The sequence below is a fragment of the Notolepis coatsorum genome, assembly GCF_963971535.1.
Source record: "Notolepis coatsorum genome assembly, chromosome: 15".
Taxonomy (NCBI): Eukaryota; Metazoa; Chordata; class Actinopteri; order Aulopiformes; family Paralepididae; genus Notolepis; species Notolepis coatsorum.
Window position 1 is genome coordinate 24974401 of NC_140179.1, and position 15343 is coordinate 24989743.

The 15343-nt window shown below is 40.8% G+C and overlaps 1 protein-coding gene across 1 annotated transcript in view; it reads left to right on the forward strand.

Moving 5' to 3' along the window:
- slc26a5 (solute carrier family 26 member 5) overlaps window positions 1-14400 on the forward strand; it is a 42768-nt gene extending 28368 nt beyond the window's left edge. The window contains exons 11-17 of the mRNA XM_084330814.1: window positions 2745-2851; window positions 4969-5038; window positions 7690-7782; window positions 9590-9709; window positions 11114-11302; window positions 12646-12700; window positions 14216-14400. Of these exons, the coding sequence (XP_084186940.1) occupies window positions 2745-2851; window positions 4969-5038; window positions 7690-7782; window positions 9590-9709; window positions 11114-11302; window positions 12646-12700; window positions 14216-14355 (774 nt within the window). The 3' untranslated portion in view covers window positions 14356-14400. The remainder of the gene's footprint in view (window positions 1-2744; window positions 2852-4968; window positions 5039-7689; window positions 7783-9589; window positions 9710-11113; window positions 11303-12645; window positions 12701-14215) is intronic.
- The last annotated feature ends 943 nt before the right edge of the window (window positions 14401-15343 follow it).

Here is a 15343-nt window from a genome sequence, read left to right on the forward strand (position 1 = left end):
CATTTCATTGTATACTCGTATGCCGTGACAAATAAAACTCTTGACTTGACTTGACTTAACTTGGTATGGGAGGGGGGAATTGGCACAACGACTAAATTGGGACGGGGAGAAAACAGAAAAAATCGGAGAAAGAGAGGATAAAAAAAAAGAAATCAGCTTTCTGAAAAGTATGTTCATGTATGTTCACTCAGTACTTGGTTGGGGCTCCTTTTGCACAAATTACTGCATCAATACAGCAAAATATATAGACTTTTCCATGATATTTTAATTTATTGAGCTGCACCTGTATTAGTATAGTAGGAAGAGAGCATGGTAGTATTAAGACAGTAAGGTAAGTGGCTACAGTAAGAGTAAGGGCTGTACATGGCGTACCAGGGACGAATCATCCCGGGGAAGAGCAGAGCTGTCTGGAGAAGATAAGATTGGTAGCGGTCCCCCCCCCCCCAATCCCTACACCCAATTCCCTCTCCCACGCAAGTGCTGGAGGGGTGCCAAAGTGACTGTCTCATCGCCAAAATCCCACCCCCTATGACGGCAACGGTAGTCATCTCCCAGCTCCTCCCCTTCCGGTCCTAGCTGACGGCAACTGTAGTCAGAGTCAAGTCCGGAAATTCTCTCCCTGATTTTCTGTAATGAGTTGTATGTGTATGTATCAAGCATCCTTGACTTCCAGGGACAACGATGTAAATAAGTCATTGGCTTTTTCGTTCCTCTCCTTGACAAAAGCAAATATGTGATGTAATGATCTGTATATGTTTTGTTGTCTAAATAAATACCTACCTACCTACCTACAAGCTGGAGATACACTGTGAACCTGTCAGGAATAAAGACGACAGAACCCGGGACAGTGTGGACTCAAACATGCTGGATTCAGGAAAGGAGCAGACAAACGCTGTATATAACAAAACACAAAACAGTGTTAAGCCATAACCTCCTATAACCCATAATCCTTCTACATACCCACATATACACCTGCATATCACCCATATAACTTGTACAATAATGCTGTATATACTATATATATATATATTCTTATCTATATCTGTCTGAGCTGCGAGATACCCTGAATTTCCCCAAGGGGATTAATAAAGTATCTATCTATCTATCTATCTATCTATCTATCTATCTATCTATCTATCTATCTATCTATCTATCTATCTATCTATCTATCTATCTATCTATCTATCTATCTATCTTACTAGTTACGCTGCTGGCCAGTATGACTTACCATAGTCTCTTTACACCTGTATCACTGTACATATTAATACTACAACTCTGTACATACATCTGATTATACTATTACTCAGTAGTACTCATTTATATTTTTTATATTGAGTTTAATCATCCGTACATTGTATATTACTGTTGCACTTTACTGTTATATTTGCACTTTGGTTGGATGCCAAACTTCTTTTTGTTGTACTGTACTTGTGCTGTATGATGACAATACATTTTAATCTAATCGAGTCTCCTGAACACAAGTCAAACACATGACCGCATGGTGTAACAGTTGTACTGTAGCGAGAACCCAGGTGCAGATACAAACAGGCAGAGATGATATTGAATCAGAGAAAACCCAAACAGCGGGTATATTTATTAAGAAAAAGGAGAATACGGTAACCAGGTTCTCAGACAGTGCAGGGAGTAGGCGAGTAGCAGGGTAGTCAGACAAGCAGGGGGGTAGTAGCCGGGGTCAGTTTCTCAGACAGTCCAGGAGGTTCACGTGGAGAAGAGTAGTCAGGCACGCTTCTATCCATCAATGTATGATCACTGCCACCACTCTAAGCCTATGGAGATGTTCACCTTCTTTGCAGGGCTATAACTTTTTAAATTGTATTGCTAAATTGACATTACTATGGCCCATTCAACATCGATTATCTATCGTTCAGTATGTAGGAACGTTATACTTTTTCATTCATAGATTCTTCCAAAAATAGCTTCTAGAATATAAACTATGTTTTTATCGTTTTCTGCAGTAATTCATAGAACGTGAGTTATAGGCATAAACGCATATATAGATTATCAACTGCCGTTTATTGCCGATACACGCTATATTAAAAAATTCAGCTGTACATGATCGTATACGTTATGATTCATCATGCACGGATGAAAGGGGGGGGGGGGGGTCGTGTATAATTCCGTGATCGTCAGTAAATGCTTTATGTAGTATGGGTGATATATTGATCAGAGCGGTTTGCATTGAAAAGAATAAACAATCAAGCTGAAAGTAACGTTACTGTCCTCTTACCGTTCGCCGATGAGACTGGAGGAAAAAGATCCCACTTATTTGACGTCGATCGACTAGATCCATTTCCGGTTTGTATGGCGTAATAAACGCCCAAATCATGTCGATTATTGAGTTATGGCAGCGATCCATTGCACGCCAGTGTGTGTCTATAGTCCCGCAACGATATGTGACTGCCGGACGGATTTCCCAGATGCACCGAGATCATCAGATCCACTTCCGGTTGTAACTCGCCCGATCATCCACCAGGTGGTGGTATTGAGGCGTTGCACTGTTGTGCAGAGTCCCACTGTATCAGCAGAGGCTGGGTGGCGGAATTATGAATGCCATGGCGAAAAAATTAAATGTGATCTCAATAACGTCGTACAGCGTGGTCTGGCAGAATTAGCATGGCCAGCAAACACGTCGTAAGCCGTTTATGGCGGTCAATGTGTTAAGGTCAGGCTACGTTATTGTTTGGTGTCCATGTAGAAACAACGTAGTCTTCTGCTTCTTCCAGGCCATCTGGCTGGTGGCCTTCGTAGCCTCTGTGCTCTTGGGCCTGGACTATGGTCTCCTGGTGGCCATCGGATTCGCCCTGGTAACGGTCATCTACAGAACACAGAGGTACGTACTTATACAGGGGAAAGTACTTATTTTAGTTTACAATGCATACATGTATGTATAAATGAATATGGACATAGAGCACACAGCTAATGGATACAGGCAATAAAATAAACAGTGTAAACAATATAATTAACTCTGAATATAAAAATATGAGAAGAATAAACAGTGTAAACAAAGGTGCAGATGAGGGTCTGTATGCCCTATTGGTTATATGATATGTTCTTTGTTTGTTAGGGTACAGTATATAAGACACTACTAGTATTCTCTTCTGCTCTCTTCACTTATCTTCACTCGCTTTTATTTCTACATGCTTATTCACTTAATTATCTTTTGCGTATTGCTTTTGCATACTTGTATGGGTCCATATCTGTAATAGACTTATCATATCATATACTGTATACTCTACTTACTCATAGAATATATTCAGATTCTAAGTGTTATTGACCATATTTATTGTAATGTATACTATAACCGATAGGGCATACAGACCCTCATCTGCACCTTTGATCACACTGCCTACTTGCTCAGATGTGTATATTTAGAATTAATTATATTGTTTACACTGCCTATTTTTTAACTTTTCGACTGTACTATAATTTGATTGCCTATATTTATGTCTTCTACTATTACCCTGCCCACACCTGTACCTCCCCTCTCCCCTCCCCATGCTGCCTGAAGTTCCCCAAGGGGATCAATAAAGGAATATCTTATCTTATCTTATGTCATGTCAAGTCAAATGTATTTGTACAGCCCAAAATCACAACAATTTGCCTCGATGGGCTTCACAGATCAACAAGTAACATCACAATAGATCCACAATAAAAAACACCATGAAATCCACAATTTTACAATTTTATCTTATAATAATAATAATAATAATAATACACTTTATTTGTATAGCACCTTTTATACAATAATTGCATCTCAAAGTGCTGCACAGCAGCAAAAAGACAGGCACAAAATTACCACAAGTGCAGACATATAAAATCACAGTTTTTCACATCCCTAACATCACAATAGGCCAACTTGTTTATGGTTTGATTCTATTGCAGTTTTAAAATAGACAATAATAAAAATAGTAAAATAGAATAGACGGAGTAAAAATTATGCAATAGTGCAGTGCAATAAAATAGTTCTGAATGACTGTTTAACAGTTTATCCATCCACAGATACCCACTTTGACCCTTCAAACCTCCCTCTCAGGACAAACCTCCCTCTCAGGGCGCAGTTCCCTCTTATATTGAACTTTAGAAATCGTGTACATGTCAAAATACTTCCCAAAGGTCAGTGAATACCACGATCACAACACCAGAGGGAGCTCCACAAATCATGTTAAACCCAGATTCGTCTCAAACAAGGGACTAAACACGTTTCGCAATTATGCCACATCAATGTGGAACGCCCTACCCAAAGCTGTAAAGGAATGTGAATCACTACCCACTTTCAAAAACACTCTCAAAAAGCACCTACGGGAGACTGCAATTCGAAACTGGCCCCTGTAAATGTCCTAACACAACCGCCCCCAATGTACAGTAAATTACCAAGTATGGTCTTGTCAATATTCCAATGTACAGTTTTGCTTGTTCAGTTGTACAGTGTCCCCCACCCACCCCTCCTACCCACCCCCCCCCCACCCACCCAACCACCTCCAATGTACAGTCCCCCACCTACCCAACCTCCTCCAATGTACAGTTTCCACGTCAAATATATATACTCTCTTCTCTGGACTCTTTTCGTATCACAAACAGTACTGTATTTGCAAATCTGGTATGTCATAAATGTATAGATGTAGCAGTACTGTCTATCTGTATGTCATGTATGCCATATATGTTATGATGAATTGAAAATGGGGGACCCTGATGTAAACAAGACGAAAGTATTTCTCTGGTCTGCATCCCCTTAACAATTGTGTGTATTGAGCTGTACTGTGTACTGTACCCATTCTGCAATCTGTTAATAAAGTTTTCAATCAATCAATCAATCAATCAATCAGTGTCCTAATTATTATAACATAAGATAAGTTAAGTATTCCTTTCTTATATCAAGTAAGTTATCATCCACAGCAGAAAACCATGGTTAGGATTCTGAACCCTCTTCTCTCTCTCTCCGTCCTGCAGCCCAAAGAGTGTGGTCCTGGGCCAGGTTCAGGACACCGGGATGTACTGCGACGTGGAGGAGTACGAGGAGGTGAGGTGCCATGACTAGATTGTGCAGCGAGACGTCGTGATGAGAGTAGGGCTGAGCCCGAAGCCTGTTTTTGGGCTTCAAACTTTGTCATGGTTTTTCAAACAGACATTCGAACCTTCGTTTTTAACCCTTTCACTGCCACACGACAGAAGGTCGCCATCGGTTGTGTGATAGTAAAGGGTTAACCCTCTGTGTATTGTCGCAGTGAAAGGGTTAACCGTTTTGTTAGTGCGGCAGTGAAAGGGTTAAAAATGAAGGTTCAAAAGGGTTAATAATATATATTCTTTTTTTTATAAAAAAAAAAATTCAAAAGAAAGTTTGATTTTATTTAAATGTTTTTAATAAATATCCTCAAACTAAATCCTCAATTTGAATAAAGTGATTCATCTGATCAAATTAGTTTATTTTTTTTATTAAATCAACTTTCTTTAATGAATATAACTCATCAGCTTTAATACTATAATATTAGTGTAGCCTAATCTTTATCTGCAACTGTGAAGAAAAACCCCATTGGTTTAAACCAGCGTTTCCCAAACTTAGGGTCGCAACCCAAAATTGGTTGCAGACCCGTTTTTATTGGGTCGCCAATAATAATAAAAGATTATTTAAAAAAATAATTTTAATTTAAAAAAATATATATTTTTTTAAATAGAAAGGCTGTAGATGTGTTGATTCACTTTGGCACCACATACTTATGTGAATCTGGGTTTTCTACTCTAGCATACCTGAAAAACAAATACAGAAACAGACTAAATGCTCAGCATGACCTCAGAATAGCACTTTCAAAAACCAAGCCCAGAATAGATCTGCTGGTTGAAAACTTCAACCAGCCACATACCTCTCATTAGATTTCATTGTGCCATAGATTAAATATTATACCCCTTCTAGCATGATGTCAGGTCAGTAGAATTTTAAAATAAGTCAGTACAAATTAATCAGAATGTTGCTCAATGTTGGGGTTTAAGGTTGAGGGACGGAGGGAGGGGGTAAGAAATGGAGAGTTGAAAAAGGGGTGAGAAATAGAAAGGAGAGTAGAACATGTTTGTTCATTTAAAAGTGTTACAAAATTGTATGTACATATGTTATGAGGTGGTGAGCAACTTAACATTACACTCTGATTATTGCTGTGATGTACTTTTATAATTAAATAAATAAATTTCATATACATTTGAAATTCATGGTTTGTTGTGTTCTTTATCAGTAGGTTATAAATGTATGTTATGGCAATTCATGATGTATTTTTGTAAGTTTGGGTCCCGGGGAAACACCAAATTTCTGTTTTGGGTCTCAAGCTGAAAAAGTTTGGGAACCCCTGGTTTAAACAGAATGAATAGACACAGAATTTATTTTTATTTTTTTATAAAAAATTCGAATGTTGATTTAGAATTCGAATGCCAACGTAACGAACCGAAGGTCCGAACGTTTGGGCTCAGCCCTAGTGAGAGACTAGATTCTGCAGTGAGACGCTGTGATGAGACTAGATTCTGTAACGAGACGCCATGATGAGACTAGATTCTGCAGAGAGACGCTGTGATGAGACTAGATTCTGCAGAGAGACGCTGTGATGAGACTAGATTCTGCAGAGAGACGCTGTGATGAGACTAGATTCTGTAACGAGACGCCGTGATGAGACTAGATTCTGCAGAGAGACGCTGTGATGAGACTAGATTCTGCAGAGAGACGCTGTGATGAGACTAGATTCTGCAGAGAGACGCTGTGATGAGACTAGATTCTGTAACGAGACGCTGTGATGAGACTAGATTCTGCAGCGAGACGCTGTGATGAGACTAGATTCTGCAGTGAGACGCTGTGATGAGACTAGATTCTGCAGAGAGACGCTGTGATGAGACTAGATTCTGTAACGAGACGCTGTGATGAGACTAGATTCTGCAGAGAGACGCTGTGATGAGACTAGATTCTGCAGCGAGATGCTGTGATGAGACTAGATTCTGAAGTGAGACGCTGTGATGAGACTAGATTCTGCAGAGAGACGCTGTGATGAGACTAGATTCTGCAGCGAGACGCTGTGATGAGACTAGATTCTGCAACAAGACGCTGTGATGAGACTAGATTCTGCAGAGAGACGCTGTGATGAGACTAGATTCTGTAACGAGACGCTGTGATGAGACTAGATTCTGCAGCGAGACGCTGTGATGAGACTAGATTCTGCAACAAGACGCTGTGATGAGACTAGATTCTGCAGCGAGACGCTGTGATGAGACCAGAGAGACGCTGTGATGAGACTAGATTCTGCAGAGAGACGCTGTGATGAGACTAGATTCTGAAGTGAGACGCTGTGATGAGACTAGATTCTGCAGAGAGACACTGTGATGAGACTAGATTCTGTAACGAGACGCTGTGATGAGACTAGATTCTGCAGCGAGACGCTGTGATGAGACTAGATTCTGTAACGAGACGCTGTGATGAGACTAGATTCTCCAGCAAGACGCTGTGATGAGACTAGATTCTGCAACAAGACGCTGTGATGAGACTAGATTCTCCAGCAAGACGCTGTGATGAGACTAGATTCTGCAGTGAGACGCTGTGATGAGACTAGATTCTCCAGCGAGACGCTGTGATGAGACTAGATTCTCCAGCGAGACACCGTCGGCTGAATAACAACTGAAACTCTGCTCTTGTCTTGGTTCCAGGCGGCTGAATGCACGGGGATTAAGATTTTCCACTCCAACTCTTCAATCTACTTTGCCAACAGTGACCTTTATGTGAACGCACTCAAAGAGAAGGTAGTCTCGGCCACTGTGTGTGTGTGTGTGTGTGTGTGTGTGTGTGTGTGTGTGTGTGTGTGTGTGTGTGTGTGTGTGTGTGTGTGTGTGTGTGTGTGTGTGTGTGTGTGTGTGTGTGTGTGTGTGTGTGTGTGTGTGTGTGTGTGTGTGTGTGTGTGTGTGTGTGTGTGTGTGTGTGTGTGTGTGTGTGTGTGTGTGTGTGTGTGTGTGTGTGTGTGTGTGTGTGTGTGTGTGTGTGTGTGTGTGTGTGTGTGTGTGTGTGTGTGTGTGTGTGTGTGTGTGTGTGTGTGTGTGTGTGTGTGTGTGTGTGTGTGTGTGTGTGTGTGTGTGTGTGTGTGTGTGTGTGTGTGTGTGTGTGTGTGTGTGTGTGTGTGTGTGTGTGTGTGTGTGTGTGTGTGTGTGTGTGTGTGTGTGTGTGTGTGTGTGTGTGTGTGTGTGTGTGTGTGTGTGTTGTGTGTGTGTGTGTGTGTGTGTGTGTAATGTGAGTAGATGTCCTCACAAGCATGTGATGAAGCATGTGATCAAGGAACATGCAGAGGTGAACAAGTGCCCCCCCCCCCCCCCCACACACACACACACACTTCATGACCCAGGGTTTAGTCTTCTTATTAAAGGGTGAGTTCCAAATGTTAAACCCCCTAAACCCTACTTTCCTACGTTAATTTAATTTCAAGCCTTTATTTCAACTCTCGTTGGATATTATATTATTATGAATATATTTATTAATTCTCACCACATATATATTTATCCACACCTATCTGTATTTACCGGCACATAGACCTTTTACATATCTGTAGACACTATATCTATACATTGTACTGTATGTATTGTATGTAAAAGTAATATATGTATTTACAAAAATTTACAATGTGTACATATTACAAATAAGTAATATATTGACATATTTACAAATAAGTACATATATTACATATTGAGAAAGTTTGAACCTTTAACGTTTTAGATAGATAAAACATTTGAGTTCCCCTCCTGGGGAACAAACCCTGGACGCTCACATGGGAGGCAAGTGCCTTTACATCAAGACTAACCCTAACCTTAACCACACTGTTACCTTAAACTAACCATAACCTTAACCCTAACCTTATATCTTAACCATAACTGTTAAATCATCATCATCATCATCATCATCATCATCATAGTATTGCGGTGTTTATATCAGGGTGGGTGTCTTAGTCTAGTGGTGAGAGCTGTGTTTGTATCAGGGTGGGTGTCTTAGTCTAGTGGTGAGAGCTGTGTTTGTATCAGGGTGGGTGTCTTAGTCTAGTGGTGAGAGCTGTGTTTGTATCAGGGTGGGTGTCTTAGCCTAGTGGTGAGAGCTGTGTTTGTATCAGGGTGGGTGTCTTAGTCTAGTGGTGAGAGCTGTGTTTGTATCAGGGTGGGTGTCTTAGTCTAGTGGTGAGAGCTGTGTTTGTATCAGGGTGGGTGTCTTAGTCTAGTGGTGAGAGCTGTGTTTGTATCAGGGTGGGTGTCTTAGTCTAGTGGTGAGAGCTGTGTTTGTATCAGGGTGGGTGTCTTAGTCTAGTGGTGAGAGCTGTGTTTGTATCAGGGTGGGTGTCTTAGTCTAGTGGTGAGAGCTGTGTTTGTATCAGGGTGGGTGTCTTAGTCTAGTGGTGAGAGCTGTGTTTGTATCAGGGTGGGTGTCTTAGTCTAGTGGTGAGAGCTGTGTTTGTATCAGGGTGGGTGTCTTAGTCTAGTGGTGAGAGCTGTGTTTGTATCAGGGTGTGTGTCTTAGTCTAGTGGTGAGAGCTGTGTTAGTATCAGGGTGGTGTTGAGACGTGTTTGTGTCCAGACAGGAGTGGACCCTGCAGACCTGCAGGCCGTACTGAAAGCCCGCAGGAAGAAACTGAAGGCGCAGAGCGAAGCGAAGGACAGCGGCGGCAAGATGAAGATGAGCGCTGTGGTGAAACTGGTGCGTCAGAGTCCGTCTTGTTGAGCAATAATAATAATAATAATAATAATAATAATAATAATAATAATAATATTATAATAACAATAATAATAACAATGCTAATGCTAATAATAATATTATAATAACAATAATAATATTATAATAACAATAATAATAATGATAATAATAATATTATAATAACAATACTATTATAATAACAATAATAATAACAATGATAATAATAATAATAATAATAATAATAATAATAATATTATAACAATAATAATATTATAATAACAATAATAATAATATTATAATAACAATAATAATATTATAATAACAACAATAATCATCATAATAATAATAATAATAATAATAATAATAATAATAATAATAATAATAATAATAATAATAATAATAATAATAATAATAATAATAATAATAATAATAATAGTAATAATAACCCTAGTAACGTCATCATGAGATAATAATGTATGACATATATCTTGCCAGTTATGGTACAGACCCTCACTTGCACCTTGTGTACACTGTTTATTTTTCTCATATTTCTATTCTGATTTAATTATATTGTTTACACTGTTTATTTTTCTCATATTTCTATATTCAGATTTAATTCTATTGTTTACTGTTTATTTTCCTCAGATCTAATATTTATGCCTTTCTACTATTAGCCTGCCCATACCTGTACTGTATTGACATTTGTAAATGTACTGTTCGAAAAGCTAAGAAAGGGATTAAAAGGAGGTGTATTTCTATTGTTGGAGTTAACTTGTGGAACAATGCTGATATACAGTTAAGAATGAGTAAATCGCTTTTGGTTTTTAAGAAAATGGTTTGTAAAGCTATTTTTGAAGATTACAAATGTATAATTATTTTGTAATTTTCTTTTAGAATACTGTTTTGGAGTCTACATTTTGTTAAGAATATAGGACAGGCATATATAAGCATTATGCTTCAGTCTGTACCTTTTCAGTCACTGCCTGAATCAAAGATTGTTAAATGATTGTGTATCAAGGAGAACCTGCCTTTTCTCAGTCCTTGCCCCACAATGGTGGAATGAACTATCCACCCCAGTTAGGATAGCCGAAACCCCGTCCAATCTTTCGCCGTCGACTAAAGTCACACTTCTTCAACCTTTATCTGAAAAAAATATATATATATATATATATCTAACCCTAACTAACCTTACTGTCATGCACTTGTCCTAATAAACTAACCTACACTGTAACACTCAACACTTTGATGAACATTGTTACTCAGCTGATAGAGTTGTGCCCTTCCTGATGACTTGTCGTACAGAACTTGTAAGTCGCTTTGGATAAAAGCGTCAGCTAAATGACTAAATGTAAATGTAAATATTATAATAAACTACTACTACTAATCCCCCTCTGTGATTGGCTCCAGGACCCGGAGCAGGGCGTGACCCACCAGCTGGTGTCCGAGGACCAGGCGGAGGCGCGCGGGAACGGCCAGGTGGCGGACTCGGAGCGGGAGCGCTTCCTGGAGGAGCCCCTCGGCCCTGTTCACACCGTCGTCCTGGACTGGACCCCCGTCAACTTCGTGGACTCAGTGGGAGCTAAAGCCATCAGATCTGTAAGCCGAGGGAAGCAAGTGGGTGGGAATCACTAGAGGCCTCACGATACGATACTATCACGATACTTGAGTCACGATACGATAGTATTGCGATACTAAATATATTGCGATATGCTGAGTATTGCAATATTAATATTGCGATATATTGCAATTTATTACCTTTTCTCAACTGCAAAGTAAAACTTTGTCAACATGTTTTATCTAATAAAATAAAGTTCAGTCTGTTCATCTCACTTCAATCATTTGTATTGCAGAACATGGTATTTTCTCAAGCAGACAGATGTAAACACTGTAATCTGTGTTGCATGTACCTGACAAACTGAACTGTTTGTATTACAGTCATATTGCACACGTGTGTGTGCGTGTGTGGACTACTGTACTATTACAGGTATTGAAATGAACAATGCAACTTCCTTATACAAAAAAATTAAAAATACAAAAACATTTAAGATTTTTCAATTTTTTATAAATAAATAAATATTTAAACATCGATACTTGGCGTCCCTGTATAGATACAGTATCGCCACGCAAAGTATCCCAATACTACTACGTATCGATATTTTCCCCCACCACTAGTAGCAACGCTGCTCAGACTGAACACACAGAAACACATTGGAAAGAAAGCATATAAGATCATAACAAAGAGACAACAAGACGAGGCAAAGAGCGAGGACAACAAATCAATTAAAACACGTACAACTTGATTGACAAAGGTTGGAGATCAAGGTTTTAAACTCTGCAACAGAGGAGATAATCTCAAGCTTTAATAAGGACTGTTGGAGTTCATTCCATGAGCTAGAGGGGCATCATAGCAAAATGCAGATTTACCCTGTTCAGAGCAAACTCTGGAGACCTTAGGGACCAGCCGGTCACTAGAACCAAAATTCCTTTCCAATAATGATGTAGTATAAGGAGGTAGCTTACCAATAATGATGTAGTATAAGGAGGTAGCTTACCAATAATGATGTAGTATAAGGAGGTAGCTTACCAATAATGATGTAGTATAAGGAGGTAGCTTACCAATAATGATGTAGTATAAGGAGGTAGCTTACCAATAATGATGTAGTATAAGGAGGTAGCTTACCAATAATGATGTAGTATAAGGAGGTAGTGTGGTATCTATCATTAGTGATGAGTGTGGTATCTATTCATTAGTGATGAGTGTCGTATCTATCATTAGTGATGAGTGTCGTATCTATCATTCATTAGTGATGAGTGTCGTATCTATCATTCATTAGTGATGAGTGTGGTATCTATCATTAGTGATGAGTGTGGTATCTATCATTAGTGATGAGTGTTTTCTGCTTTTCCGTTGGTTTCATGTAAGTTCTCTGTCTCTGCAGATAGTGAAGGAGTATGCAGCTGTGGATGTGCGAATATTAATCGCTGGATGCAGCAGTAAGTAAACACCTGTTTTTAAGTATAATAAGTATATTTTTGGTTAATTTGATAAGTTCAATATACATTAACCAACATTATAGACCTAATGTAAATGTGCGACAGGGAAATTTACTAACGCACAAACACACACACACATAGGTAGGAGGTAAGAGCGGTCGTCTGGTAATCGGAAGGTTACCCGGTTCGATTCCCGCTCCTCCCGGGCAGCGTGTCGAAGTGTCCTTGAGCAAGACACTTAACCCCTTAACTGTTCCTGATGAGCAGGTCGGCACCTCCGCCGTCGGTGTGTGAATGTGTGAGTGAACGGGTCAAATGCGAGGCGTGAATTGTAAATCTCTTTGGATAAAAATCACTATGTAGATGCAGTCCATTATGAAACACACAGGCATGTATAACTGACACCAGGGCGCCTATAGCTGTTCCGCAACTGTTCCTACTTCCGGGGTAGGCCTGATTGGCCCCGACAGGCACGTGACCCGCGCGGCCACGCCCCGCGGCAGCCCCAAGGCGCGCGGCAACGAGGCTGCTGTGGTTCACAGGCGCTTTTCCGCCTTCAACGCCGCCCGCAGCATTAGGAAGGAGTTCGCGGCGCCTTTCACATCGCAGTCATCAGTCATAATAATATCATCAGTCATCTCTAATAATATTAATCACTGTTCAATGTACTAATATACAATACGGCTCATTTTTCCCACTTCAATGACAGAGCCGCTGTTTAATAATATTGTCGCGGCGGAGCTCCGTCACGGCAGCATTATGTAGCAGTAATCCCCCCTTTTTTACCATCGACAAACTAGCTCAATTGGTAAGGCTGCTTGGCTGTGGATCCTATGGTCCTAAGTTCGATTGTATGGTACAGTAACAGTCTCTGGAGCGCAACAGTAAGAAGCATTTGCACTGCAACGCATACACCTTACTGTAAATTGTACCATACAATATACAATACGCTATAGAGTGCAATGCACGTTAAAAAAAAAAAAAAAAAAAAACGTAAGGGAATCGAACTTAGGACCATAGGATCCACAGCCAAGCAGCCTTACCAATTGAGCTAGTTTGTCGATGGAAAAAAAGGGGGGATTACTGCTACATAATGCTGCCGCGACGGAGCTCCGCCGCGACAATATTATTAAACAGCGGCTCTGTCATTGAAGTGGGAAAAGTGAGCCGTATTGTATATTAGTACATTGAACAGTGATTAATATTATTAGAGATGACTGATGATATTATTATGACTGATGACTGCGATGTGAAAGGCGCCGCGAACTCCTTCCTAATGCTGCGGGCGGCGTTGAAGGCGGAAAGCGCCTGTGAACCACAGCAGCCTCGTTGCCGCGCGCCTTGGGGCTGCCGCGGGGCGTGGCCGCGCGGGTCACGTGCCTGTCGGGGCCAATCAGGCCTACCCCGGAAGTAGGAACAGTTGCGGAACAGCTACAGGCCACCAGGGCAACACAACATACTGTATGTATTGTATATAAAGAACATAACGATGTCGTCTCTGCTTCATCCGACCAGGAACCCTATTGGCTGAGCTGCGCAACTTGGAGTTCTTCACAGGGGTCGTGACCCCCTCCATGCTGTTCCCCACCGTCCACGACGCGGTGCTGCAGAGTCAACAGCTCACCGTCCTGCCCAGCAACCGTTCCAAACAATAACGGTAGCCAATAGAGGATGACATCACAGAGACGGGGGGGGGGGGGGGGGGGTCTTAGTATGACGACCTTTCTAGAACAAGTCTCATCAAAAAACGTAAATAAAGTACTAATCAACCCACAGGGAAATAAGGTACATAATGTACGTTACATTTCATATCGACCAAGGTCCAAAATAAACAGTGCGACCGGGAGTCAAGACTAACAATGATTGTGGTGGCGGGGCGAGAGCTCTCACCACTAGACCGAGGCGAAAAGTACTTTATTTACACATTTTAAGCGAGATCGGGCGTCTTGCTCCGCTCTCAAGCGAGGTCCATGGGAACGAGCAGGGGACGGGGAACCTTTACTCAGCCCTTCAACGAGCCCATTGGAAACAGGTGTGAATGTTTCGCAACCACGGGGGGGACGTGTCTCAACTTTTTTTTTTTAGTCCTCGAACGCCTTTCCGCCCCCCCCCCCCCCCCGGGTTTCAGCAACACGGGGACTCACACTGACCCGAGGGGAACGTTTCCTGTGGACCCACTTATTCCACCGGGGGTGTAGTTTGCCGTTCTCAATAACATTCCGACAGACCGCTGTCTTCTCGGCAGCGTGCACGCTGCAAGTTAATAATTTATGTATCTCCTTTTTTCTAGTCGTTTTTAAAAAGAAATTTACTGCACTTTTTCTGCTGGGGTCCGAAGCCTCGAGAACGGCCCTTCAGATCTCAGGGTCCCAGGCCTCAAGAACGGGCCTTCAGGGAGGTGTAGTGGTTACGTCATTGACGTTTTTCGTGTTCCACCCTCTGTCCAACACAATGTATTTCCCCATTGCCCATTTCTAAATCGTCTAGTTTAAAACAAATAAAGTATTAACATTTGCATGGTGTACCTTTCTGTGCTTATTCATCTACAATATATAGCTCAACATGAAAATATTCACAATGAAATGAATCATAAAAAAAATCGCCAAATTTTATTTCAACCAAAAATGCTTAAACAATAATGGT